This window comes from Balaenoptera musculus, chromosome 15 (assembly GCF_009873245.2).
Source record: "Balaenoptera musculus isolate JJ_BM4_2016_0621 chromosome 15, mBalMus1.pri.v3, whole genome shotgun sequence".
Taxonomy (NCBI): Eukaryota; Metazoa; Chordata; class Mammalia; order Artiodactyla; family Balaenopteridae; genus Balaenoptera; species Balaenoptera musculus.
Window position 1 is genome coordinate 15,287,126 of NC_045799.1, and position 26,296 is coordinate 15,313,421.

Genomic DNA, 26,296 nt, shown 5'->3' on the forward strand with positions numbered 1-26,296 from the left:
ATTGGGCCAGTTTTATTCATGATCCTGCCAATCTTCTGAAGCAGCAGAAGCACTGACCCCTGTATGGGGCAGTTCCTTCCTGGGGTGGAGGGAGGCCTACAGGCCAAATAGATTTCCCCCTTGCCAATAATTTGCTATGTGGTTTTGGGGAGTGGGATGGTCAGAATTCCAAGATGGCGCCCAAGATTTCTGCCCCCTGGAGTACACAACCTGTCTATTCCCTCCCCTTGAGTATGGGCAGGACCTCTAATTATGATGGATGTCACCCCCATGGTAAGGGCACATTGGGTAGCACAGGTGAAAGGATTTTGCAGATGTCATTAAGGTCCTGAATTAGTTGGTTTTTGAGTTAGTAAAAGGGGAGATTATCCTGGGTGGGCCAGGCTTAATCAGTTGAAGATATGTATAAGAGGGTCTGGGACCTTCCTGATGAGAGTGATGCCCTCCTGTTGGCCCTGAAGAAGCAAGCTGCCGTTGAGTTCTGCACCTACAAGGACGTGGATTTTGCCAACAACCATGTGAGCTTGGAAGAGGGCCCTGTGCCTCGGAGAGACTGCAGCCCTGGCTGACACCTTGATGACAGCCTTGGGAGCCCCTCATCAGAAGACCCAGCCAAGCTGTGTGTGGACTCCTGACCCGTGGAAACTGTGGGACAGTAAGCCATGTTGTTTCAACCTGCAATGTTTGTGGTAATTAGTTACGGAACATGGAACATGAATGCAGGAAGGTCACTTGCCTCCTCTGGACCATCAAATTCCTCATCTGTACGTTGGAGGAAAATTGCAGTGTTTGGATCGTCTCTACAAGTGCCTCTGGAGTAACAATGGCAGCAACTAGCCTATATAAAGTGGTAAACTCTGGGCCACTGTTGAACGTACTTTCCATGTATTATCTTATTCTTCATGACATCTTACGAAACCAATCCTATTTTCCCCATTTACAGACGCGGAAGCTGAGGCACAGAGAGGTTAAGTGCCTTGAACTAGACAAACTCACCCACCTAGTACATACAGCTTGGCTGTCGTCTGAAATGTCACTGTTAGCTCTGCATTCCTTCATTTTAAGGTGACTTCTCTGAAAATACATACGAGTCACTAGTGTGAGGAGAAGGCAATGTATGTATATACATATAGTGTACATATATACAGATCTTTCTCGACTTACACAATGGGGCTATGTCCCGATAAACCCATCGTAAGTTGAAAATATTTTAAGTTGAAAATATCATAAGTTGAAAATGCATTTAATCCACCTAACCTACCAAACATCCTAGCTTAGCCTAGCCCAACTTAAATGCACTCAGAACACTTCTATTAGCCTACAGTTGGGCAAAATCATCTAACACAAAGTCTATTTTATAATAAAGTGTTGAATCTCTCATGTAATTTATTGATACTGTACTGAAAGTGAGAAACAGAATGGTTGTCAGTGTATCAGCTATTCACCCTCACGATCACGTGGCTGACTGGGAACGGAGGTTCATTGCCGCTGCCCAGCATCAGGAGAGAAAATCTGACTGCATCTCGCCAGCCCGGAAAAAGATCCAAATTCAAAGTACGGTTTCTACTGAATGCGTATTGCTTTTGCACCGTCGCAAAGTGAAAAGATCGTAATTTGAACCATGGTAAGTTGGGGACCATCTGTATACGTCTATACCAGGACACAACCAGCCGAGCCCAGGATACTCCCACCCTGGATGAGGGGCTCTTGGTGTACTTCCGGACCCCAGCCAGGGTCGGGAGGAGGGTGCTTAGAACCAGATGGGGGCTTGGGGATGAGCTTGGCAGAGTGGGGCCCACTTCAGTGCCCTATAACCAGAGTGAGTCCATAGAGAACTTGGTCACAAGGCTCTGCCTTACCCCCCCGCCCCCATCCCAGAACTTCACCTGCCCCTCCCGTCCCCCCAGGAGGCGAACAGCCAGCCGTAACAGGTGTTTACCACTTAAGCACGGAAATCATTATTGTAGCACCGCTGCCCGGCCTGCCTTTGTCCCTTGGAGTCTGGAACAGAGCCAGGTCTGCCTGGGGGGCCTTTTTGGGTGAATATGGTCAGGGCTGATGTTGCAAAACTTAGTATATATCATCTGACTGGTTTCGTTCCCCTTAAAGCTAATTCTTCTCTCCCTTGCCATCTTCACGGTCTGTGCCCACAGCTGTCAGAATCCTCCTCAGGGAGTAGGGGTCTGAGAATTGTACCCACACTGGTTATAATGACTTTCTACTTGAGGAAACAACTGAAAAGAAACAGAACAGAGAGAGAAACTCAAAGGTCAATGCTTAAACCGGAAGATTAGCTTTTTCCCAGTGGGGTCTCAGGCAGCATGAGAGCTGGTAAATTGGGAGATTTTTGGAATGGAGATTTTGACCTTATTCATAGTGAGAGTACACTATGTGCCCTACCCCATCCCCCCACCCCCCGCCCCTTGTAACATACACATTCTACCTACACGTAGCAGGGAATTAAGAGTATTAAAGAGTATTAAGTAGAAAGTTAAAAGAATCTCAGAGCCCCAGACTTAGCATTAAAAGTATAGGATTTGGCTTCCCTGGTGGCGCAGTGGTTGAGAACCCGCCTGCCAATGCAGGAGACACGGGTTCGAGCCCTGGTCTGGGAAGATCCCACATGCCGTGGAGCGACTGGGCCCGTGAGCCACAATTACTGAGCCTGCGCGTCTGGGGCCTGTGCTCCGCAACAAGAGAGGCCGCGATAGTGAGAGGCCCGCGCACCGCGATGAAGAGTGGCCCCCGCTTGCTGCAACTAGAGAAAGCCCTCGCACAGAAATGAAGACCCAACACAGCCAAAAATAAATAACAAAAATTAAAAAAAAAAAAAGTATAGGATTCAAATCAGGTGCTGCCATCAAGCTGCTCTCAGTTTCATGGACTTTCTCTCTCAGAGCCTCAGTTTCCCCATGTGTAAAATGAGGAGGAAATATGGACCACAGCAATGACTCTCAACCCTGTGGGGTTCTAATCCTGAGAGCATGGAAGAGTTAAGATTATCTTTAAGGACCCTAACAGTTCTTCAAACTATAAATGAAAACTCAATTCTTGAGGGGAGAACAGTGCCATCTGCTGGTTTCACTTTGCACGTGCAAAATCCAAATACCTGCCAATGCAATGCCATGCAATTTGGTATTTATTGAGTGCCGACTCAGTGTTCAAGGCGTTGTAGTGCACCTCCTAAGACACACCAGAATGAGCTCTTTTCCACATGAAGGTCACAGTCTAGAGGGGACAATTGACGCATATATAAAGCCCTTTGATCCAAGGTGGGCAGTACATGGTCCCAGTGGGATTCTATGGGAAAAAGGTGGAAAGCCTGGGGCCAGGGCCAGCTTCGTGGGCTTGTGACCTTGGCAGTCACACAAGGCCCTGTGCTTAGCAGGGCCATGCCTTGATTTCATGCTGTGCTATCGCTGTCTTGAAATTCTTAATAATTTTTGAACAAGGGGCCATATATTTTCATTTTGCCCTGGGCCCTACAAATTACGTAGTCAGTCTTGCCTTGCGGAAATCTTGAAGAAGTTACTCTGTAGGCTGAGTTTGGAGAACAGGGCAGCAGTGGAGTAGAGGAAGAAACCTATTCTAGCAAAGGGACGGGGAGAGGGAGGGGAGTTTGATGTTAGATGGATTCAGGCTCATGGCAGGGAAGACCTCCAAGGACAGTCCAGCAGCTGGAACTCAGAAGACAGGCCAGGGTTGGAGCTCTGAGGCCACAGACTTTCAGATGGGTGCGTAGGTGGAACCAAGGGTCCTGGGGTGCCCTAAGGGGAGTGCAAAAAAAGACAGAGCTGCATGGCTGGGCCTGGGCTTTCAGGCCAACTAGGTCCTTGGCTTCTGGGACTTCTGCCTTGTGGAGTGGTAGAGGAAGTTCTTGAGGGCAGGGCTGGAAAGGCCCTTGAGCCCTAACTCCCCGTGTGATGTGCTATGAAACTCCTCTTAGCCTCTTTACAAGTGGCTTCCTGCTTCAACATCATCACGGGGCAGTGAGCTCAAACTCTCCTAGGGCAGGCACTCACATCGAGGACATTTCCTATCAATTTGCTCTTTGCGTTCCTCAGCCAGGATCCACTCTCAGGGGCCATGACAGGCTTTGAACAAGCTTCTCTTTTCCCATCATCATGGGTTTCAGCTTGCTGATGACAGAGGACAGAACTTAGCCAAGACTTTGGGGAGCCTAAGAGCAAAAGCCCATTTCGCCCCCCTGGGAAATATCAGCTTCTCCTTTTTCACGGGGGTTTCCATGTTCTCGGGGAAGAGTGTCACAGGAAATGAACTTAGAGCTCAAAGGAAGACCCAGAAGGGTGAGAGCTCTCAACCCACATTTCAGACCAGTTCTCCCCATTCAGCACCCCCAGGGGCTGGTACAAGTAGCTGGCACCTCTGAGATCTGCCTCATTGTTCCAAAAGCCCGAGCCAGGACCCTCCCTGTAGAGAGTGGACTTGGCAGAGGGTGGGAAGGCTGGGCAGGGATGAATTTTGATTCAGTCCCTGGGCTCCAAGCAAAGAAGCTACTTTCTTGGCTGGCTTATCGCCCAGTCGATCCCGGGAGTTCTGCCTGGAGTGGTCCTCGGAAAGTTTTGTTCTGTGTCCTGTGGTTGCCCCTGGGCCTGGGGTGCAACTTTGCTTGAGGTGGAGGGATAGTTAGTAGGGTAACTTATCCCCAGAGGCAAAAGGTGGTCCCCAGGGCAGGGACAGGGACTCAGGGATGCTGGCTGCTTCTGAATCCCCATTCCTCCTCCAGAAAGCGTCACAAATCTATCTGCTCCATCGCACGTGTGGTCCTTTCCTCTGTGTGTATGGGGGGCGAAGTACACTGGGGCACCTCCCTCTGTGTGGAGGTGGGTCATACAGATCAGACTCTGCCTTGGATAGGAGTTGATGCTGGCACAGCAGAGCAATCTCTGACCCTCAGGACTGCATTTTACTGGGCCTGTGAGAGAAATGCCTGGGTAGACAGTTAAGATGGCAAGACCTGACCACCACACCAGGGACCTAACCAGCCACCAAAGTTGTGGACCAGAGACCAAACAGCCCGCATGGGTGCTGTGCCCGGCTCCAGCCATAGGAAGAATATGGAGGGTTAGGGCTTTGTATTGCAGGGTGAAACCCAGTACTCCAGGGCAGGGCCCTCGTGCTCCAGAAGGGACTCAGTGCTATGAGTGGGATCCAGGGTTCCACATTAAGACCTGGTGCATCAGGGCAAGCAGGCCATGCCTCAGGAGCCCATTGCCCCTTGCCCGGATGTGTGAAACTATGGATTTCCTCTTCTAGGGGAGACACAGCTGCCAGGAGGGGAAATGCTCTAGGCTTGGAATTTCACACACTCTTCAGAGTGTGTGAAACTGTATGCAAGACACATAGAGAGATGGAGAAGGACAAAGATGGAGGGCTAGGGATGCACAACTAAGAGAGATTTACAAAGTTACTGAGGGAGAGAGAGTGTGTGATTGATTTAGAGAGTGAACCAGAAACAAAGACAGGGAAAGCCACACTCCTGACTGGACACAAAGGGAGCGTCACTCAGGTCGTGTCTTCCTAGCTGGAAAAGGACGAGCGAGTGACCCGTGTTAGACCCACAGGGCCGGGTTTCTAGGCAAGAGGCTTCTGCTGCTCGGGCTGCAGCCTTCACTTCCGCAGCACAGGGCAGAGGGCAGGGCCCAGGACCCAGAAAACCGGCCGGGGGTCAGGCCCAGCGTCCAGGCCGCGCCTACTACGTCTGGATGAAGAGGTGGAAGTTGGTGCGTGTAAACTCGTGATGGATGCTCTCCAGGAGCGCATCGGCGTCAGCGGCGGGCGCGGAGGCGCCCGGGGGCCCGGACCGCACGCTGTACTCGGGGGTGTAGGTGAAGGAGAAGGCGCTGGGGTAGAAGAGGCCGTCGGCGCGCACGAGGCTCACGGGCACCGTGATGGGTGTGCGCAGCCAGCGCCAGTCGCTGCCGAAGGCGGCTACGTCTGGTACCACGCACACTAGGGACCGCGGGCTCCTGGGGGTGGGGCATCGAGGTCAGGGCTGCAGTGATACTGATGGCACGCATCCCTCCACCCCTAACCTGCTCCGTTCCCTGGGACCCATGGGATTCCCCCCCTCCTCATACCTGTACATGGTTTCGGCCTCCACTTCCCCGAACCAAACCTTGAGCCCCGCGTGGAGGTTTTCACCGTGGAGCTCCAGGGTTGCCACATCGCCCCCGCCACTCAGCTGGGGGAGGGTGAGACCAGGGGGTGTGGGAGAAGCGGTGGCCGAGAGCCCGCAGCCCTCCCTCCCCTGCACTCCCACCCTCCAGCGCAGGCGGTATCCACGCCCGGCAGCGCCCGCCAGCGCCCCCCAGCGGCCGATTCACCTCGAGGGTGCTGATGAGGGGCACCGGAGTGACAGGCTCCCGGGTACACGCCAGGCTGGTGCTGAAGGAGAATTCCACTGACTCGGTGCCGATGATGGTCCAGCAAGAGCTGTCGTTGAGCAGCGCCTTGTTCGCCTCCTTGGGGCAGGGGGAGGCCTGGGGGGAGATCCGAGGGGATGGGGCAGAAGCCGCGGCTGGCGGCTGGCAGCACGTCCATCCAGCTCAGTGCAGAGGCTTCCGCGCTCCTAGCGTTCCGGTCCTCGGCTCTGCGGTTTACCTGCCATGCGAGCTTGGACAAAACCCTTAAGTTCTCTCTTTGGAGTTAAATCAGCTCGCTGGACTAGCTGGTTTCTAAAGGTGTATTTGCTTAGAATTCTAGAATATTCCATTTTTTTAAACATTGTGCAATTCTGTGCCCTAACATTCCAAAATTTTAAGATTCTTTGGGAGGGATTATTGCTCAATAATAATGTTATTTTCTACATGTTATGGTTTTCTCTCTTATGATAATATAATAGTTTATTTATATTTATAGTAATATATTATTACTATAATAATAATAGTAATTTTCCACAATTCTGTCTTAACATTCTACGATTCTAATAGTCTTTGCTCAATAATACTCAATACTATTACTTATTATTATTTTAATTTACATTCTACAATTTTATATCACAACATTCTATGACTTTAATATCCTTTGGGAAGTATTGCTCAATACCATTATCACTATTTTTTCTACATTCTCTGATTCTGTCCTGATAGTCTACGATTCTAACATTCCACGGGAGGCAGTATTGCTCAGTAAGTAGCAGCCATGATGATGATGGTGACCTTACATTCTACGTTCTCCGCACTCTGACTTTCTGGGACGCCTTGGTGCTGATATTCTCTGCTTCTCACCTGAAACTGCACCACCTTCTCTGTGGCGAGACATAAGTAGGTGCCACCCCCTCCTGGAGGACCACCTGGAAACTGGAATGCACACTTGTGCAGCTGGGAGATGGGCTCATCCACGTCGAGGAGTGCACACTGTTTAGCTACTTTGCGGATGATCTACAGCAAAAGGGTGGGAGGAAGCGTGGCAGCAAGTTGCCTGGGTGCCCACAGGCTTCCCTTCCCTCTTTCTGCTACTTCGATAGCCAGGCAGGACACTGGCATATTCCCCCCACGCCAGCGCTTGACCTCCATCCAGCCCCACAAAGCACTGAGTATCCCAAGTGAGGATAGGTGTCATCATGCTTTGGGCTCTCACTCTCCAGCGCTGCACTTGTGGGTCACACCTTCTGTGTGGATCTGGGGGGAACCCCTGCAGCTGTGCCCTCCCTTCCCATACCATCGGAGGTAGTGTGATGCCCGTGATCGTGCAGATCAGCTGCACCAGGGAGCCGTAGTGGACGTAGCCCTCTCGAGGCGGGAAGTCTCCCTGGGAACAGTGTTCATCAGCTGGGAGTAAAAAGAAGGAGGGAAGGAAGGAGGGATTCAGGGGTCCCAAGCTTCTGCCCCAAATTCCACCCTTCTTGCCTCTGGCTCCACCTCACATTGCACATGGGTCTTATGGGCAAGGTTGGCACACAGGAAGGCAGCTAAGGCTGAAGATTCTCAGCCTGGAGATGTCATTTGTGGCCATCCTTGCGAATGTCTGCCCCCTGGGGTGGGGGCTGAGTTGAGGGAAGGGGCTGGACACTGGAGTCTGAATAGCTTGGATCAGTCACCAACTCACTGGGACCTTTGGCAAGTCTTTTTGTGTTTCTGAGCCTCGGTTCCATGGGGCAAATTTTACTTTCCTTGAGGAGTTGTGATGAAGATTTAAAAAGGGAATGCATGTGAAGTGCCCAGCCCCAGGCCTGCTGGTGGGATTACCCAGGTGGAGAGTGAAGGCAGCCCACTGGCGTGCACTGGCCACGAAGTCCCCATCCTCCACAGAGAGGTAGCGCGTGGAGACCGTCTGGGAGCGCAGGCGGTTGAAGAGGGAGACCTTTGAGCCCGAGGATATGCACACTGTGAGGGGAGGTGGAATCAGTGCCCCTGCCTGGCTTGGTCCCTTGGACTTGCCAGGTAAGTTCCCATCCTCTGTCCCCTGAGCCAGTCTGGCTCAAATTCTCAGACACACTGGGCATTCATATGTCACCGCTATTTGTCTAGCACCTGCTGTAATCCTACTTCTGTACCTTTGTCTGGTTCTTTTTGCTGCCTGGGCATCCTTCAGTTCAATAAACAGAATTTTATCAAGTAGTTACTAAGTGCCTACTTGGTGGCTGGCACTGTGCTGGGTACTGGGTGCCAAAGGGTGAATTAGACCCAGTTTTGCTCTAGAGGAGTTCACAGTCTCAGAGGGGAGACAGGGAATAAATATAAATTTTCAATATGATATAGTGAGGGCTGGCTGGGTTAAGGAGGGCTTCCTGGAGGAGGTTATACTCTCAGCTGGGAAGCATGAAGTAGGTAGGAGTTGCTCAGGGGGGCTGCATAAGCAAAGGCTGCGTGGTGTGAAACACCAGTATATTTCTAGGGCTTGACATTGATCTCTTCCAGCCTTTTAACACAGACTCAGAGCAGCCACTTTGTTTTCTAATTGGATTTTGACCACCTGGGGAGAAAGCACTGGGTCATCGCCCTCTCTCCCTTGACAGTACTAGGCATACTGTTGGTGCGCAATGTATACTTAACCCAAGTTCCTATCCATTGCATAATGATGATAGCTAAAGCTTACTGTGTTTCAGGTACTGTTTTAAATGCTTAAAATGTGTTAGCCCTTTGGCTTCTCTTAACAACCCTCTGAGGTAGAAAATATTATCTCTATTCAAGAGAACAACTCCCTCTAGATCACACAGCTAGCCAGTGGCAGAGCCAGGATTGAAACCCAGGCCACCTGGCTCCAGAATCTGCACTCAAAACCATCACACTGGGGCTTCCCTGATGGCGCAGTGGTTGCGAATCTGCCTGCTAATGCAGGGGACACGGGTTCGAGTCCTGGTCTGGGAAGATCCCACATGCCGCGGAGCAACTGGGCCCGTGAGCCACAACTACTGAGCCTGCGCGTCTGGAGCTTGTGCTCCGCAACAAGAGAGGCCGCGACAGTGAGAGGCCCGCGCACCGCGATGAAGAGTGGCCCCCGCTCGCCGCAACTAGAGAAAGCCTTCACACAGAAACGAAGACCCAGCACAGCCCTAAATAAATAAATAAATAAATAATGCATTCAAGCTTTAAAAAAAAAAAAAAAACCATCACACTATACCACTTTACCCCTCCCTGGCCCTTTCCTGACACCAAGGGCCAGCCAGAGCACTGCCTGGATCTGAGACATTCTTCAAGGTTTTTAACAGACAGTAAGTAAGGTGTAGGGGTGGGAGCTGGGCTTCACAGTCACATTGACTCAAGTTCAAACCCTGGGTAGGCCACTTTCTAGCTGGGCAAACTTAGGCAAGTCACCTGTAAGGTGACAGGCCCAAATATTTCTTTTCCTCCTTCCTTCCTTCCTTCCTTCCTCCCTCCCTCTCTCTCTTTCTTTCTTTCTTCCTTTCTTTTCTGGCCACGCTGCATGGCATGTGGGATCTTAGTTCCCTGATCAGAGATTGTACCCGCGTGCCCTGCAGTGGAAGTGCCGAGTTTTAACCACTGGACCGTCAGGGAAGTCCCAGGCCCAGATATTTCTTAAATGAATGGATGAATGTTTCAAACCTCATTTTCGTCATCTGCGACTCACCTAACAAGGTTGAGCGTCAAACAGGGTGTTGTATGTATATACCTGCCAAGAAAGTCCCCCATCCCCTACTTCTCCCTTCCATCTTCCAGCGAGGGTAGCAGTGATGTTGTCATTGTCATTCAGGCTTTGTTTCCTCATATTTTCAAAGCCATCAGCCCTGGGACTTGTCACTTGGCAGCCAGGGCAGTACTTATCTCAAACTGTCTCTTTGATCAGCTATGTGTGTCTCTCTCCTCTGCCAGGCTGTCCGTTCCTCCAGAACAGACACTTGCATATACATCAGGCACCGAATAAATATTTTTAACTGAATTTCCCCTGCCCTTTCATTATCACTTTTAATCTGTCTTTAGCTCAGCACCTGCTGGCCATTTTGGGGAACCCCAAGCTCAAGTCGGCCTCTGTCCCCTTTCCTCTGCTCTTGCCTCTCCAACTTTTCCCATTCCCCAACCTAAGCCACACCTACTCACCCAGACCCCGCCCCCTTCCGACTCAGACTCCACCTCTCCCACCCTGACCCCACCCCTACAATCCAGGCATCTCCCCCTCCCCCCTCCCAAACCTAGCAGCTTCCAGACCTGGGGCACCTCCCCGTCCCGCCCAGCGGCCAGGCTCCACCCCGCTCACGGTCGGTGTTTTTCAGCGACTGCTTCTTCTGCGAGGGCTTGGAGATGACCTTGATAAGGCGGCTGTGGAAAGTGCCCAGCTCCCGCCCCCCTCGGAGCACTAGCCGCAGCACCAGCCGGAAGTGCTTCCTCTTGTCTGCGTCCGAGATGTACAGGGTCTTGGCGCAACCGAATTCCTACAGGGTTGGCGGAGATGGGATCGTCTCACCCCAGCCCTAAGTCCCTGGATGAACTGACTTTCCCCCGTTATCTGACGTCCGCCCCGTCGGACGTGACATGAAGCTGCACGTCCAAGCTCTTGGGCTCACCCTCAAGGCAGAATCCCGTTCTCTCAGCATCCCCACCTATCTTTTGGCTTCTGCAGGGGAGTAAAGGAGCCCCCCTGCACCAAAGAGAGAGGCAAGGATGGGAGCAAGAATCGAACCCCCTTCCCATGCGCTCTCACCCTGGAGTCCGGCTGCTCTTCGAAATTCAGCTTCTGCGTCTCGGCGGCGCTGCCGGACGCGCCGTCCAGTCCCATGTAACCGCAGACGACGGGCCCGGTCTCCCCTGCCTGGTGGGCTGGAAAGGGACGCGAGCGGGCTCTGGGACTCAAGTGTCAGGCAAGCTTAGTTCTCGCCGCCAGAGGGCGCGTTGAGACTGCGACTGAGAACCGCCCCGCTCCCGAGCCCTACTGAGGGTCGCCTTACAGAGGGAGGCGCCCGGCATCCCTGGAGTCCGCCCTCACCTTGGCCCTGCACTGGCTTCACCCTCCATCCGGGACCTGCGAGGTAGACACAGGGCGGGGGGCAGAAGAACCTGCGGAGACATGTAAACGCTGGACTCGTGTATCCATCTCCACTTGACTGTCCTGTAGGCGTCTCAAAGGTAGCAAAGACCCGACAGAATCCTTGATTCCCGCCCCCCCCCCCACACACACCTTTCTCACCGCTCTCCCCAGGCTTCTCCATGACTGTGAACCCCATTAAAACCCGAATCTTTCTTTCTTTCACATTCCTCATTCAATCCATCGGTAAGTCCTATCCACTACCTTTAAAACATATCCAGAATCCACTGACTTCTCACCACCTCCACCTTAGTCCCTACTGCCATCACTTTTTGCCTGGACCTCTGCATCAGCCTTCCAACTGGTCTCTCTGCTTCCACTCCTACCCCCTTCAACCTGTTTTTCACACAGCAGCCAGAATGTGTTTGTTTTAAAATTTTTTTAGAGTATGTTACTCATCTTCTTAAAATCCTCCAGTGGTTTAAATTCAAAGTCCTCACATGCTCTGGCCCCTGCTTACCTCTCCAGCTTTACTTCCTGCAATGCCCACCTCCTTCTCTAATCCCAGCCACTCTGACTTCTTTTGTCCTGGAACAGGCCAAGCTAGTACTGTGTCAAGGTCTTTGTGTTTTCTGTTCCTTCTAATTGGAACACGCTTCCCCGCGATCTTCTCATGTCTGGCTCCATTTTCACATTCAAGTCTTAGTTCAGATGTCACCTTCTTAAAAGGCCTTTCTACCACCTTGACCTTGCTAGCTAAAGTACATCCCCGCTCCTCAGTTTCTATCGTCTTACCTTGCTCTATTTCCCTTCTAGCTCTCATCACAATCTGGAAGCCTCTTGTTTACTGATTTGTGAGGAGTTTATTGTCTGTCTCTCCCACACTAGAGTGAAGATGCCAGGAGGGCAGGGACCATAGCTGTCTTGTTCAACTGTATGCCCGGTGCCCAGCAGTACCAGAGAGCCTGACACATGATAAGCACTCAGTAGGTCGTTGTGGAATGAAAGAATGAACGAATGGGTGAATGAGTGAGTGAATGGGGACTAGAGATTCACAGGGAGGTTCTGCTATAAACCAAAGTCAGGGCTGATGGTGGCTGAAGGAAAAGGCCCCTGATTGGCCAATAGCTGAGCCCTGAGTCCTCTCCAGGTTCTAAAAGACACTAAAAAGGGAGGGGCACATAGGGCAGAATGTCGGGTCGCAGGGACCTTGGAGGGCCACTGAAGGACCTACCGCTTCTCATTTCCGTATGATTTCTGGGCCACCTTGGCGTGCAGGATCCACACGGTCTGCTCGCACTGTTGCTGTAGGCACTGGCGCACACCTTCCCTCAGGACCGCAGCGGGCTCTGGGGATGACCTGGGAGTGGGGACAGGCCGGCTGCCCGCAGCAGGGAGCGTCAAGGGGCGAGGTGGCATAGCGCCCGAAGGGGGCAGGTGGAATGCAATGAATGGGAGGAAGGGACCGTTCTAGGTCTGCCCACTCGGGGTCAAAGAGAAGAAGCCTTAGGCAAGGGAGGGGACTTGGGTGCAAGCTGTGGGCTAAATATTTGGGTTGCGTGGTGCTCACTGAGGTCTGCCTGGAGCCCACCCGGGACCACCCAGGTGCCATTCCGCAGGTCTGGCTCCACGCCCATTGCAGCCTGGAGCATTGGGGAGAGGCCTCAGAGGCACAAAGGCCCTGCTTGTGCCCGTCTTGTGACGGAGGCAGAGTTTGTGAGGGCGCCTGGCTTCCCTGCACACTGGGGGGACCCACCCCGGTGCAGTCTTGATGGGGGGGAGCTTTTGCTGGACCCCTGGACCAGAGTGCTCTCTTGCCTACCTGCAGATGCCTGGAAAAATAGACGGCCCCCCAAACTGTGTGCCCAGGATCCTGGGGGAATATTTTCGTCTTTTCCGGATTAAAGCAACACTCTCAACCACCTTTCTCCCAAGAGAAGGCGCCTGTTGCTGTCTTAGCTTTCCTTCTCATGATTTCAGGGCCTCCATCGGCCCTGTGGAGTGGGCCAGTAAGAGCCTAGGGGTCTGGTGGCGTCTCCGCCTGGGAGTTTTGATGAGGGTGATGGGCCCAAGACCTAAGTAATTGCAGAGACCGTGGAAAGGCGTCGGTGATGGCAGAATTTGAGGGACCACCAGGTGGGGCCTGGGAAGAGCAATGAACCCTGAGGCTGCCCTTCTGAACCCTTTACCCTCTTCGCAGGATCAGAGTGCGGGGCCTCTCCCCACCTCTGGAGGGGGCGGCGGGGGACAAGAGCCTGGCCGCGCCCTCGGTAGCGGAGCCAAGCAGCCGGCGGCCGAGCCAGGCCCCGCTCCGCCCCTTGGGGCTCTCCCCGGGGAAGGGCCTCGGCGGCTTCCAAAGCATTCCAGCTGCGGAGAGCGTAGCCGCCCAGCCTCCAACTGTAGCCCGATTCCGGCCCCGCAGCAGGCGTCTGCAGCTCAGGGGTGGCGGAGCAGGGGGCGCCGCGCTGGCCCCGCCCCAGCCCTCGGAGGAAGGGGGGTCGCTCCCCACCAGTGGGAGGGGTCGCGGCCCGCGTTCCCCCTCCCCACCTGCCAGCCCCCGGGTTAAATGCGGCCGCCGCCTCCGCTCGCTCCAGCTGCCTGGCCATCCGCATCTTGGGCACGCTGCCCGCGCCGTTACCTGGTCCAACTGCCCGGGAGGCTCCGCCCGTCGGCTCCGCTCTGCGGCCGCGCCTCCGAGCTGTCCGGCAGGCTCAGGTGAGTCAGAGGGCCTGGGTGCGCTGAGGGGTCTGCGGGGAGCAGGCATCCAGCCAGACCTGGCGACCGTATTTAAGCGCGGCTGCACCGCCTACGATGCCCCCGTCCGACCTGCCGTGCCCTTTCCCACCTATGTAGGGTCCTTTCCAAATTGAGACCCCACCAGCACGGCCGCCAAAATGCAGAGGGGGGACTTTTTCCCTGACCTCCTCCCTCCAGGAACCTCCCCCGCCCCGGGTCCCCCCCCCCCCCACCGCCGCTCCCCGGAACGTCCTCAAAGTGTTTATTCTTCAGCCAACTCTTGAGGAATTATTCGCAGACCTCTCCTCCCTCAAGAGTCCACTTTTCCCACCCTAAGGGCATTTCTTCTTAAAGCAATGATTAACCGCCTCAGAGGCGCTCCGGGTTCTAGTGTCAGCCTTATCACCTTGCCACGTTGCTGTGTGACCGGGGCAAGACATTACCCTCTCTGGTCCTGGTTCCTTCCTCTGTAGAATGAGGGGTTGGAAAGGTGATGAACTTTGAGGCAAGCGCTATTTCGACTTTCTAGGGTTGGGTGGAGGTGGGGTGCAAGGCGAGATGTTGGCTCAGGCCAAGAGCAGGATAAGGGGAAACTTAATCAAGGTTTTGGGGCTCAGAGGCTTCTGCAGGTAGGAACGGATGGGAGGCAGCGAAGGCCCCTTGTGCCTTTACCCTCATACTCCCCAGGGGTGCTCGCCTGCCTAGACTGTGGCCCAAGCTGGAGAAGGCATTCCACACCCTCCCACCTCCAGCTGGCACATCTGGTTTAGTCACCCTCCCACGACGGGTCCTGTCAGAGGGATTTTTGTTCCTCTACCAGGCCTGAAAGGCGAAGACGGTGAGGATCCAGGACGGGAAGGGCGCCTGTCGCTCTCTCCAGGCACCCGACCTTGCTCAGAATAGGACCATTCACGGAATTGGGGAGGGGGGCGGGGCTGCGGTTGGATTAGGGGCAGCTGGCCACCTCTGCCAAGAAACAGAAACAGAAAAATGGCTAACACAGCTTCAGCAGGGGGTGCGGGGGTGGGGGGGGATAGGGACCCCAGGGAGCGAATGGAAGGAAAAGAGGTGACGCCTAGGGGCCAGGTTGCCAGACAGCTCAGAAGGGAGGAGGGGAGCCAGGAGTCCTAGGTTCCTTTGCAGCTCGGCGGGCCACCTTCTTGGGCCTCACTTTTCCCATCTGTACAATGGGAGTCCTTCATGATTCTCAAGGGGCGTCGCCAAGGGCCGCGGGAGAGTGAGCGCTCACCTGCCCCCACAGGGTCCATGGCTGCGCTCCGAGGCCCGGGCCGGCTCGCGTCCGGGGCGCATCCAATGCCACTGTCCCCGGAACCCTGCGCACTTCTGCTCTTTGGCCCTAGCGCCGGATATATTTTGCCCGGGCCTTATCTCCAAGGCCCTGGGGCTCCCAGCCCCCTATTTGCTTTGGGCAGGGGCACCTGCTGGGCAGATGTGGGCTTCCCACGGCCACCTAGCCAACACAGACAGACGCGCGAAGGCGCCCCCTGGCGGTCTCTCCTGAGAGCTGGCGGGAAGGGGCGGCGCCAAGTCGCGACTTCATCTGCGTGGAGGGTTTAGGCCAACGCGATGCAGGCCTGCATTGGGGCGGTGCCTGTTTGGCTGTGGGGTGGGTGGGGGGGTGGGCGGGAGGACAGTCACACAGAGGCGCCTTGTGTGCAGAGAGGAGGGGGCGCGGTGGGGAATGGTTTCCCTCTGCAAAGGTTCACGCGGGCTGGTTCTCGGAACCCCCCAGGCGTAGGATTACATCCTGGTACAGCCACTTTCTTGCCGCGCGACTTTGGGTACTAGCGCTGAAGTTTTCTGAGCCTGTTTCCTCATCTTTGCAATGGGAACAACAACAGCCTTAGACCCATAGAATTGTCGAGAGGGTTCAAAGAATGCCACGATGCGTGAAAAACGTTTAACATCGTGGCTGGCATTAAGGAAAGGCTTTTCCTTTTTATTTTATTTTATTTTTAATATTTATTTATATATTTAGCTGTACCGGGTCTTAGTTGTGGCATTCAGGATCTAGTTCCCTGACCAGGGATCAGACCCGGGCTCCCTGAATTGGGAGCGCGGAGTCTTACCCAGTGGACCACCAGGGAAGTCCCAAGGCTTTTCCTTTTTAAATTCTGTATCTTTTAAATCTACTTTCTATTTATTTACTATTCTGCAGTTCTGCAAAGCGGAATTCCTTGTGTTTCCAGCAATCTCACCGTGATGAAATTTTCTTATTACGAAAAATTTCAACATACGCAAAACTAGAGAGATTAGTAAAATAAACCCATGACCCTCCTCCCCCTCAAAATGCCCATCACCTAGAATAAGAGCTCTGTAAATTCTATTGCTTTGCTATTTTCCTTCCTCCCTTCAGGCTCTGATACCTCTGTTCTCTGTTCCCCGAGGGCAATGAGGGGGCTTCTATGTTCGCTGCTGCCCATGTTGCTACTCCTTCTCCAGCCCTGGGAAACCCAGCTCCAGTTCGCAGGTGAGCCAGAGCCCAGCCCTCAGAAGCAGGGGGAGGGGAGCAAAAGCAGGTTCTCCATCTGCAGCCAACTGCCTGCTGGGGAGAGAAAAACAAGAGCTTTGGAACCATAGGGGTTGGGTTCGAGTTCACAGCTTCAACTCTCTGGGCCTCAGTTTTCCCATCTGTAGGATGTGGCTTGGAGGTACCCAAGCTGGGCTCATGCAGAACTGTCCAGTTGGCGTTTAATTTTTAAAAGTTAATTGAAAAAAACCAGGAGATTTCACATAAAAACCCCAATTTCGGACTTCTCTTGAAAAGACCAAAGATCTGACAACATGGGGTCCTCACGGCTGCAAGGCAACGTTTGTCTGGAGCTGCCCACTTTATGAGCTATACGGGCTCTCTGGGTCCTCCGTCCTAACCCAACACATTCACTCATTTATTTATGTTGCCTGCCTAGCTCCTGTAGGCATTTGAATTTGCGACGTCCCCTCGCCCTCCTCCCAAATGGATAACACCTCCTCAGTATAGCCCTCAGAGCTGTAGGATAGAGATTTGGTGCAGTCTCCCAGCCCAGGACCTCCTCAAATGCTGGGTGAGTGGATGGAGCTAACCTGCATTTGCTAGGTTAAGACTGTGCTGGGCGCTGTTACACCGGGAGAGCACCATTCCGCCCTGGGTTTCTGTGGGGTTCTCCCAGGAGGTGAGGCTTGGCTAACCTAGGAAAGTCCTCCCTGATCTCCTCGCAGGTCCCAGGTGCCGTACTGGGCCCCTGGATTTGGTGTTCGTGATTGACAGCTCGCGCAGTGTGCGCCCCTTCGAGTTCCAGACGATGCGGCAGTTCCTGGTGGGCCTCCTCCGCAGCTTGGACGTGGGGCCCAACGCCACGCGCGTCGGCGTGATCCAGTATTCGAGTCAAGTGCAGAGCGTCTTCCCACTCGGAACCTTCTCACGCCGCGAGGATATGGAGCGCGCCATCCGCGCTCTAGTGCCACTGGCGCAGGGCACCATGACCGGGCTGGCAATCCAGTACACCATGAACGTGGCCTTCAGTGTGGCCGAGGGCGCGCGCCCGCCGGAGGCGCGCGTGCCTCGCGTCGCTGTCATCGTGACCGACGGGCGGCCCCAGGATCGCGTGGCCGAAGTGGCGGCGCAGGCGCGCGCCCGCGGCATCGAGATCTACGCCGTGGGGGTTCAGCGCGCAGACGTGGCCTCCCTGCGCGCCATGGCGTCTCCCCCGCTGGACGAGCACGTCTTCCTCGTCGAGTCCTTCGACCGTATCCAGGAGTTTGGCCTTCAGTTCCAGCGCCGGCTGTGTCGTGAGTGAGGGGAACGCTGGAGCGAGACTCGAACTCTCCAACCGCTCCGATTCCCATTCCCACCACAGTGAATCCCATCCCCCTCCCGGCTGGCCCCGCCCACGCCGTCTTTAGCCCCGCCCAACAGGCCGTGGAGTTGCCCTGGCCTACCGCGGGTTGTGTGGAATTCCAGCTCTGCCCATTTTTGCTCAAGGCTTCGCCCACAAGGAGCAACGTTTCGCGTGCCCGCGTACCTTGATGGGCTGCTGTGGTTTACCACAGGCTTAACGTCTAACTCCAAAACCGCCTCTCTACACAAGAAGCACCACCCCTCAAGGCTGAGAGCCGTAGCCCACTCCGGAGTCAAGCCCCGCCCACTTGGGGATGACCCCTCCCATTCTCGTTTTAGCTCCTCCCATAATGCTGCAAGATCTGTTCTCTTCACACCTTGAGTTATGCCGCTTACCTTGATTTAGCATCTCTCTTCTTCCTCTACTTTACACTTTGTAGTCCTCCCTTATCCCACTGACACCTCTGGCCCGGTGCTCCGGTCTTCCGAGCCTATTCGCAGGGGCCACTGAGGCCCTATACTTTCCCTAAGCCCTTCCACCTGGATTGGCCCCTCTCAAACGAGCCATATTCCATCTAAAGACATCCTTGAGCATGGGGTCTGCTCTGACCGCACTCAGCTCTCTCCTGTTGGAGGGTTCTCCCCATCTGTCCCCTGCTGATTCTACTCTTGTATGTCCTCAGGAAAGGACCTGTGTGCTGAGGGGGGACACGGCTGCCAGCACCAATGTGTCAGCTCCCCCGGCACGTTCCACTGTGCCTGCAACCCCGGCTACCGGCTAGCAGCAGATGACAAGAGCTGTTTGGGTGAGAGCTACCCCCACCCTTCAGTCTCACGGCTCCTGAGCCTTCTGTGGCTCCCCATTGGCCTAGCATCAGTACAATGAGTCTGGAAGGGCCTTTGGAGGTCAAAGTCCAGCTCCCTCACTTTACAGGTCTAGGAAAGGGAAGGTGTCGCTTGGGGTCACACAAGTCCTTGGTGGGACCAGGGCTAGAAATCTTGACCTCACAGAGGTCATACAGTTAATACAGTTAAGTGTATTTTCTGTAGCCTTCTCTCCCCCCTCTTTCAGGCTCATCTCCCACCTGGCTCCAAAACAGCTCCCAAACTTGTGTAATTTCACAGGCATATCCTTACTGTTTCTGTTACTTGACAGAGTTGGGGTCTCCATACATCCCCTTCATTCCCCACCCCCATATACGCTGCTCATTCCTGCTTCTGCATCTCAGTTCTTTCCGGGCTGCTCACCTGGGCTGCTCTTGCCACTCCTCTTTGCACCTGCAGATCTCTCAAGGCCTGGTTCTTCATTTTTGCTTTCTGAAAAGCTATGACACACACTGCCTTGCTTATACAGTTGGGGTTTTCCCCCCTGTGTATATATGTCCAATCCTTTGATCATAACGGCAGCTGCCATTTACTGTATGCCAGGTTAGCATCAGACATTAAGCTAGGAGTGTTACATGCATCATCTCTCAACCTCACAACATTCTGGAAAAAGAGGTCCTGTGTTTCCAATAACCCAGGTGTCAGCTGGGGTCTTCTTGTTTCTGGGGCTTAGAAAAGGCTGGCGTGAAGCCCCATTTGATGACCTGTGAACATTCAAAACCCTTCCCAAGATCTCTGGGAATTCCCCAAGTGCTTACATTCTGTGGTCACCTCTAGCTCTGAGCTTCTGCTGAATTCAATTTATGGGTCCTCGTGCAGTTTCTCAATCCACGCATGCTGTTCTTGTCCTGTGCATGTAAATCAGCCTCTTCCTTGGTTGACACACTTGTGCACACAAGGGCATGTGTGTGTATATGTTAAGTCGTGCATACATCTATTTTACTAAAGATGGGGGGTGGACAGAGGTGTGACTTACATCTAAGTGAAGTCAAACATACACACAGAAAAAGAAACACCCATTATGTATAATTGAACATTAGGCACCCTTGATCCTGAAAATCCTCAGTCACCCCACTATAGGGGATTTTCCATTGGCAAACTCAACCCACAGTAACTCATCTCCACACCATCTCTCTTGTTCTTTTTTTCCTCTCTCCACTCCCCATCTCTTTTCTAGGAACCCCACATTCTCACACTTTTATGCAGGGCATCTCATCTCTCTCCAGCCCCTATTCCCCAGCTCAGCTCTAGGCCATATTTGCACATCGAAACCATGAAGATACTCAGCGGGGCAATAGTTCACCCTCCTCAGAAGGCAGTTGTAAATAGCAATTGTTCTCTTCCATTATATCCCCATTTTGCAGATGGGGAAATAGAGGCTCAGACAGGTAAAGTGGCAGAGCCTCACTAACTCTGGTCCTCCTCTGTGAGTTAGTGAACATCTTGAGGGCAGGGGTCCTGTCTTCTACAACTGTGGATTCCCATTCTTATGCGTGGCTCAGTCATGGGCCCACTGGGATACATCTGGGGCTTGAATTGGGAGGGCCGCTTGGCTCAGTAGGAAGGGGGCCTTTGCTTGGAGAAATTGCAGATGCCTGGGTACCAGTCAGGATTTTGGGGGGTTGGGGTCCAGGCATAGGTATTTTTAGAAAGCTCCCCGGGTGGTTGTGCTGTCAGGGCTGAGAAGGGCAGCCCCAGGGCATAGCCTGACCTCACCTCTTCCTCAGCCCTCGACCTGTGCACTGAAGGGACCCATGGCTGTGAGCATCACTGCGTCAGCTCCCCGGGCTTCTATTTCTGCCGCTGCCGAGCTGGCTTTGTACTCCAGCAGGACCAGAGGAGCTGCAGGGGTGAGCGAACCCCCCGATTAGCACCTGGACCAAGGTCTCTGATGGCTCCAGTCAGAAGTGACATCTTGCTGTCTCTTCCTTCCCACCAGCCATTGACCACTGCAGCTTTGGGAACCACAGCTGCCAGCATGAGTGTGTTAGCACCTTTGGTGGGCCACGGTGCCGCTGCAGAGGGGGCTACAACTTGCTGCCCGACGGCAGGAGCTGTCAGGGTGAGGAGGGGTCTCCTGCATTTGTGCAGAGGGACGAGGGATCTTAGCTGGTGGAGTCCACCCTAACTCGTTCTGTCTTGTCTCTCCTTTAAGCCCAGGACCTTTGCAATGGCGTAGACCATGGGTGCGAGTTCCAGTGCGTGAGTGAGGGCTTCTCCTACCGCTGCCTGTGCCCTGAGCGGTGGCAGCTCCAGGCAGATGGCAAGAGCTGCAGCCGTGAGTTATGGGTGGGAGGGGGTTCTGTCTGCCTCTGACCCACTGCCCACATTCTGAGTATCCTTGACTCTGTCCTGTCCTTGCTGTGGCCCAAGAATGTGGTATGAGTGTGTGTGTGTGTGCTGGTGATCGTGGAGTTGGAGGGTGTGCCATGCCCTGCCTCCATGTCTTTCTCCTCAATCTTCTACCCTGCTGCCAAGGTTAATTTCAAAAATACATATTTGATCACATTTCTCCCTTGCTCGAAAGCCTTCTGTGGCTCACCAGTGCTTACAAACTAAAGATCAAATGCCTTACCCCTGAGTTTTTCAAATGGCGGGTGTAACCACAGTGGATACACAAATAGTGGGTGTAACCACAGTGGATACACAAATGCTGGGTGTAACCACAGTAGATAACAAAATCAAATTAGTGGGTTAAAAACTAGAATTTGTTTTAAAAAAGAGAGAAAATAGAGTTTACTGCATGGATGTAGAAAGAGTAAGTATTGTTTCACGAAACTTAATTTTAATTATATGTGAGTATAAGTGAATCATGATGTATTGTTACATTATTATTATTAATTATTATTATTATTTTTTTACTGTGGGTTGTGGTCAAATTTTGGAAACCACCGCCTTAGGTCATTATAATCTAGCTTGAGCCAACCCCATCAGCCTGTCTCCTGCCAAACTTGAACATTTGAGCCATACTGGCCTGCCCATTCCCAAACGTGTCCAGGGCTCCCGGCTTCCATGCCTCTACACACATTGCCCCCAACATCTAGAATGTCCCTTCCTGCCTTGGAGAACTCCTACTCATCCCTGAAGATCAAATCACATGTCACCACCTCCATGCAGCCTTCCTCGCTAACTCCAGGAAGAATGAGTTACTCCTGCCTTGCTCCCTGCAAGCCCCTCTATTCAAGCACTTTCCTTGATGGTAGCAAATGGCATGTCTCACTGCTCTGCTCTATCCTGATATCCTATGGATCAGGATAATGTTTCATTTATTGGCGAACCTCCTTCAGGGCCTAGCAAGGTCCCTGTCTCAGAACAGGGGAGGCGATCTTGTAGAGTGATTAGGAGCTTGGGTTTTGGGGTCAGACAGACCTGGCTTCAAATCCTGGCTCAGCCACTACTAGTGGTGGAATCCAGAGCAAATAAATGACTTTATCCTTCAGAATCTCAGATTCTTAGAAAATGGGGATAATACCCAAGGTTATTGGGAGAATTGAGAAAAAATATATAAAGCACCTAGCCCAGTGCCTGGTACATGGTAAGCTGTCAAGTAGTAATGTTTTTGTTTTTATTTATTATTGTTAGTAGTGGTAAAGTGTTTAGAATTCTGTCCGATACATAGTAGATGATCAATAAATGGTAGCTATTGTGGTGATGATGATGATTAAAAAGATGCTTTTAGCAGATTGCCTGGCTTGTGCTAAGCACTTGATAAATGGCAAAGATTATAATGATGCCGCTGATGATAATAATAATAATTATTATTTAGCACAGTGCCTGGCATGGGAAGGACTTCACACATAGTATCTGTTATATAATAAATGTTTGCGAGGGAATGAATGAGCAGGTGGCCGCTGTCAGCCAAGGATCTGATCTCTTAACCCCAGCTCTTCTCCTCGGGTGGGTGTAGGGTGCCGGGAAGGCCACGTGGACCTGGTTCTGCTCGTCGATGGCTCCAAGAGCGTGCGTCCGCAGAACTTCGAGCTGGTGAAGCGCTTCGTGAACCAGATCGTGGACTTCCTGGACGTGTCCCCAGAAGGCACGCGCGTGGGGCTGGTGCAGTTCTCCAGCCGCGTGCGCACCGAGTTCCCACTGGGCCGCTACGGCACGGCGGCCGAGGTGAAGCAGGCGGTCCTGGCTGTGGAGTATATGGAGCGCGGCACCATGACCGGGCTTGCGCTGCGCCACATGGTGGAGCACAGCTTTTCAGAGGCGCAGGGCGCGCGGCCCCGGGCGCTCAACGTGCCCCGCGTGGGCCTGGTCTTCACCGACGGCCGCTCCCAGGATGATGTCTCAGTGTGGGCGGCGCGCGCCAAGGAGGAAGGTGGGCTTGGCGCGGGCCGCGCTGGATTGAGGTTGGGTTGGATGCGGGGAGGCGGCTTTCCTGAGGCCTAGAGTGCCCCGTGAGTCCCTCGACCCTGCAGGCATCGTCATGTACGCCGTGGGCGTAGGCAAAGCGGTGGAGGAGGAGCTGCGAGAGATCGCCTCGGAGCCAGCCGAGCTGCACGTGTCCTACTCCCCCGACTTCAGTACCATGACGCACCTGTTGGAGAACCTCAAAGGCAGCATCTGCCCGGGTGAGCACATCGGTCTCCGGACCCCTCCCTTTCCCTCACTGCCCACCCTCCGAGATCTCCCGGTCCTATTCGTTCCCTCCCCCCTTCGTTGAGTGACAGCCAGGGGATGGGCTCGCTGCACAGAGCCTCGTTACTCAAAGTGTTGTCCGTGGACGGGCGGCAGGGCTGTCACCTAGTGGTTTGTTAAAACTACAGCATTTCCAGCGCTCTCCATACCTACCGAATACAGTTTTGCACTTTGACGAGACCCTCAGGGAATTAGTATTATGTTAAAGTGCAAGAAGCACTGGACTAAACTACCTGTTCCCCAAATTAGTGGGCGTTCAGAATAATTTGGGGGGAATTTTTTCAAAGGCACACCCAACTCAGCACTTGTAAGGGGAGCCACATCATAAGCCCTTTACCTGGTTGGAATTCAACTTTACAGACCTGGCAAAGTGGCAGGACTGGGTGTGTTTCAGGTACACAAAGATGTGTATTAAGTATATATATTTAATATATATTTATTTCCTTGATTTCCCCATCTGCAAAGTTAGGAGCCTTTCTGGAACTGTTGTCAATATCATTGATAAACATGACATACAGACTAAGATATAACTTTTAAATCATAACAGCAACTCTGTACTGAAGGCCAAGTGCCAGGCATTGTACTGTAATATTAAAAATGGCACACATTTACAGAATTCAGTGAATCTAAGATACCACCCGTTGTAAGATTCATTATTTTCTATACTGCTAAGAAAAAAAGGATGCCAAATTTAATTGTAAGGCAACTATTTTGATTTCAGAGATGTTGAAATGTATGAGGAAATAGACTTGGATCAGTGGGTCTTTTTAAAAAATATTTATTTATTTTATTTTTGATTTTTGGCTGCGTGGGGCTCATGGGATCTTTTGTTGCAGCACACAAGCTCTGTAGTTGTGGCACACGGGCTTAGTCTCCCCGCTGCCCTGCGACATGTGGGATCTTAGTTCCCCCACCAGGGTTCTAACCCCATGTCCCCTGCATTGGGAGGGGGATTCTTAACCACTGGACCACCAGGGAAGTCCCCTGGATCAGTGGTTCTTAAACATTAGTGTGCATCAGACTCACCTGGAGGGTTTGTTAAAACACAAATTGTTGGCTCCAACCCCAGCGTTTCTGATTCAGTAGGTCTGGGGTGGAATCTGATCATTTGCATTTCTAATAACTTCCTAGGCGATGCTGCTGGTCCAGGGACCACACTTGGAGAACCATTGGCCTAGTTGAAATACCCTATAAAGTGTTTCCTTGCGTCAGGAAATGCTCTAGATCTGCACCCTCCAATGAGGTAGCCACTAGCTACATACGCCCATTTAAATTAAGTTACATTAAATTAAATAATTTAGTTCCTCAGGTGCACTAGCCACATTTCAAGTGTTAAATAACCACCTGTGTCTTGTGCCTACCACACTGGACAAGGCAGATGCAGAACATTTCCATCACTACATAAAGTTTCATTTGGACAGTGCTGCTGTGGACTCTTGCTACTCAAAGTGTGGTCCACAGACCAGCAGCATCAACATCACTTGGGAGTTTATTAGAAATGCAGTGTCTCAGCCCCTTCCCTGTTAAGAACAAGAATCTATATTTTAACAAGATCTGGTGATTCCAATGAGCATCAAGGTTTGAGAAACCTTCTAAGATGTGTACACACATACACACACGAAAATCACTGAATTCTGAGCACCGCCGGACGAATAGGTGTTCTCATTGTATCCATTTTTACAGATAAGGAAACTAAGGCTTAGAAAGGTTGAGGGGGTTTTCCAATATCTCACAGCTACCTAGCTGGTACTCATCCCAGGTCTGTCTGAATCCCAAACCCGAACACTCAGCCGTAGGCCGGGTGGAGGGATATCGGAGAGCCTCAGCCAGGGCTGGTTGGTCCTCCTCCAGCTTCTCACTCCCCCACTCTCTGTGCCCGGCTGCCAGAGGAGGGCATGAGCGCGGGGACAGAGCTTCGGAGCCCCTGCGAGTGCGAAAGTCTTGTGGAGTTCCAGGGCCGCACGCTGGAGGCGCTCGAGAGTCTGTCGCAGAATCATATCCTTTGGGTCCCGGGGCACGGGCTGGAGGGGAGAAGGGACCCCCCGCGACCCCCGGCGGCTTCCTTAACCGCTCACTGGCCCAGCTGACGGCGCGCCTGGAGGATCTGGAGAACCAACTGGCCACCCAGAAGTGAGGGCCGCGGGTGGCCCGGACCCGGGCAAAAGGGGCGGCCCCGCGGACTGGGCCCCCCTCGTGCGCCGTCCGGGCGCTGGGGCCGGGCAGAACCTGGGTGTCCCAGGCTTGGGCTGTTGGGGAGGAGGCGCTGGCGGGCTCCCAGCGCTGCGCTCGAGCTGGCCTCGCCTGGACCAGAAGCCGGACTGCGGGGGATCGTGGGAGGGGATGTGGGGGACACGTGCTGCGCTCAGTTCTTTGTAGGATTTCTTTTTTTGTTTTCTTTTTCTTACAAAAAAAAAGAAAAGAAAAAATCTGGTTTCCACGGGGTCGGTGTGCGTGTCTTGCTGTGCCGCCAGGCGGAGGGGAGGCCAGACGGAGCGCGCTCCGGCGGCGCCCGGGCGGCGTCTCCTCGGAGAAAGGCGCATTGTGCGGGGGTCGGGCCGGGGGGCAGGGGATCTGGAGCTGCTTCCCCCCGCTTGTTTATTCAGCTGAGAACAGATGGCTCCTTATGCAGGCTGCGGGAAGGGAGGGGGCTCCACGGGTACCCTTGGGGTCTGGGCAATTCTGCGCCCCTCCATCCCCCAGCGGATCGGACACCTCGCTTTCTGGCCGTGCCCATCTCCTGGTGTCCCCGAGTCT

At 53.3% G+C, this 26,296-nt stretch overlaps 2 protein-coding genes across 7 annotated transcripts; one reads left to right on the forward strand and one right to left on the reverse strand.

The window, feature by feature from the left end:
- Window positions 1-3,182: 3,182 nt before the first annotated feature.
- On the reverse strand, window positions 3,183-11,274 carry RBPJL (recombination signal binding protein for immunoglobulin kappa J region like). 5 transcript variants are annotated; one of them, XR_005016661.1, is made up of 9 exons: window positions 11,122-11,274; window positions 10,678-10,852; window positions 8,211-8,348; window positions 7,684-7,793; window positions 7,251-7,403; window positions 6,348-6,503; window positions 6,102-6,205; window positions 4,023-5,990; window positions 3,690-3,767 (listed from the first exon to the last, which is right to left on the reverse strand). XR_005016661.1 is itself a non-coding variant. In XM_036827662.1 (8 exons), the coding sequence occupies exons 1-8, from the start codon at window positions 11,194-11,196 to the stop codon at window positions 3,626-3,628; spliced, it is 1,053 nt and encodes a 350-aa protein (XP_036683557.1). In that variant the 5' UTR covers window positions 11,197-11,274; the 3' UTR covers window positions 3,183-3,625. The 5 variants fall into 5 exon arrangements, 4 of the variants coding, with proteins under 4 accessions (XP_036683557.1, XP_036683555.1, XP_036683556.1 ...); XM_036827662.1 differs by lacking the exon at window positions 4,023-5,990 and having other exon boundaries at window positions 3,183-3,767; XM_036827660.1 differs by having other exon boundaries at window positions 3,703-5,990.
- A 2,550-nt stretch (window positions 11,275-13,824) lies between these two features.
- Window positions 13,825-25,944, forward strand: MATN4 (matrilin 4). 2 transcript variants are annotated; one of them, XM_036827657.1, is made up of 11 exons: window positions 13,825-14,157; window positions 16,587-16,669; window positions 17,398-17,967; window positions 18,700-18,822; window positions 20,629-20,751; window positions 20,841-20,963; window positions 21,057-21,179; window positions 22,809-23,222; window positions 23,323-23,475; window positions 25,430-25,537; window positions 25,618-25,944. In XM_036827657.1, the coding sequence occupies exons 1-11, from the start codon at window positions 14,009-14,011 to the stop codon at window positions 25,674-25,676; spliced, it is 2,028 nt and encodes a 675-aa protein (XP_036683552.1). In that variant the 5' UTR covers window positions 13,825-14,008; the 3' UTR covers window positions 25,677-25,944. The 2 variants fall into 2 exon arrangements, with proteins under 2 accessions (XP_036683552.1, XP_036683553.1); XM_036827658.1 differs by having other exon boundaries at window positions 14,073-14,157; window positions 16,556-16,669.
- The last annotated feature ends 352 nt before the right edge of the window (window positions 25,945-26,296 follow it).

Excerpts from the sequence above, each read along its gene's own strand:
- MATN4 (XM_036827657.1), top strand. The coding sequence starts at position 14,009 with ATGCGGCCGCCGCCTCCGCTCGCTCCAGCTGCCTGGCCATCCGCATCT. Across the intron at positions 16,670-17,397 it reads AACCCAGCTCCAGTTCGCAG|GTCCCAGGTGCCGTACTGGG; the intron begins GTGAGCCAGAGC and ends ATCTCCTCGCAG. Across the intron at positions 23,476-25,429 it reads CAAAGGCAGCATCTGCCCGG|AGGAGGGCATGAGCGCGGGG; the intron begins GTGAGCACATCG and ends CCCGGCTGCCAG.
- RBPJL (XM_036827660.1), bottom strand. The coding sequence starts at position 11,196 with ATGGGACTGGACGGCGCGTCCGGCAGCGCCGCCGAGACGCAGAAGCTG. Across the intron at positions 10,853-11,121 it reads AAGAGCAGCCGGACTCCAGG|GAATTCGGTTGCGCCAAGAC; the intron begins GTGAGAGCGCAT and ends CCAACCCTGTAG. Across the intron at positions 6,504-7,250 it reads AGAAGGTGGTGCAGTTTCAG|GCCTCCCCCTGCCCCAAGGA; the intron begins GTGAGAAGCAGA and ends ATCTCCCCCCAG.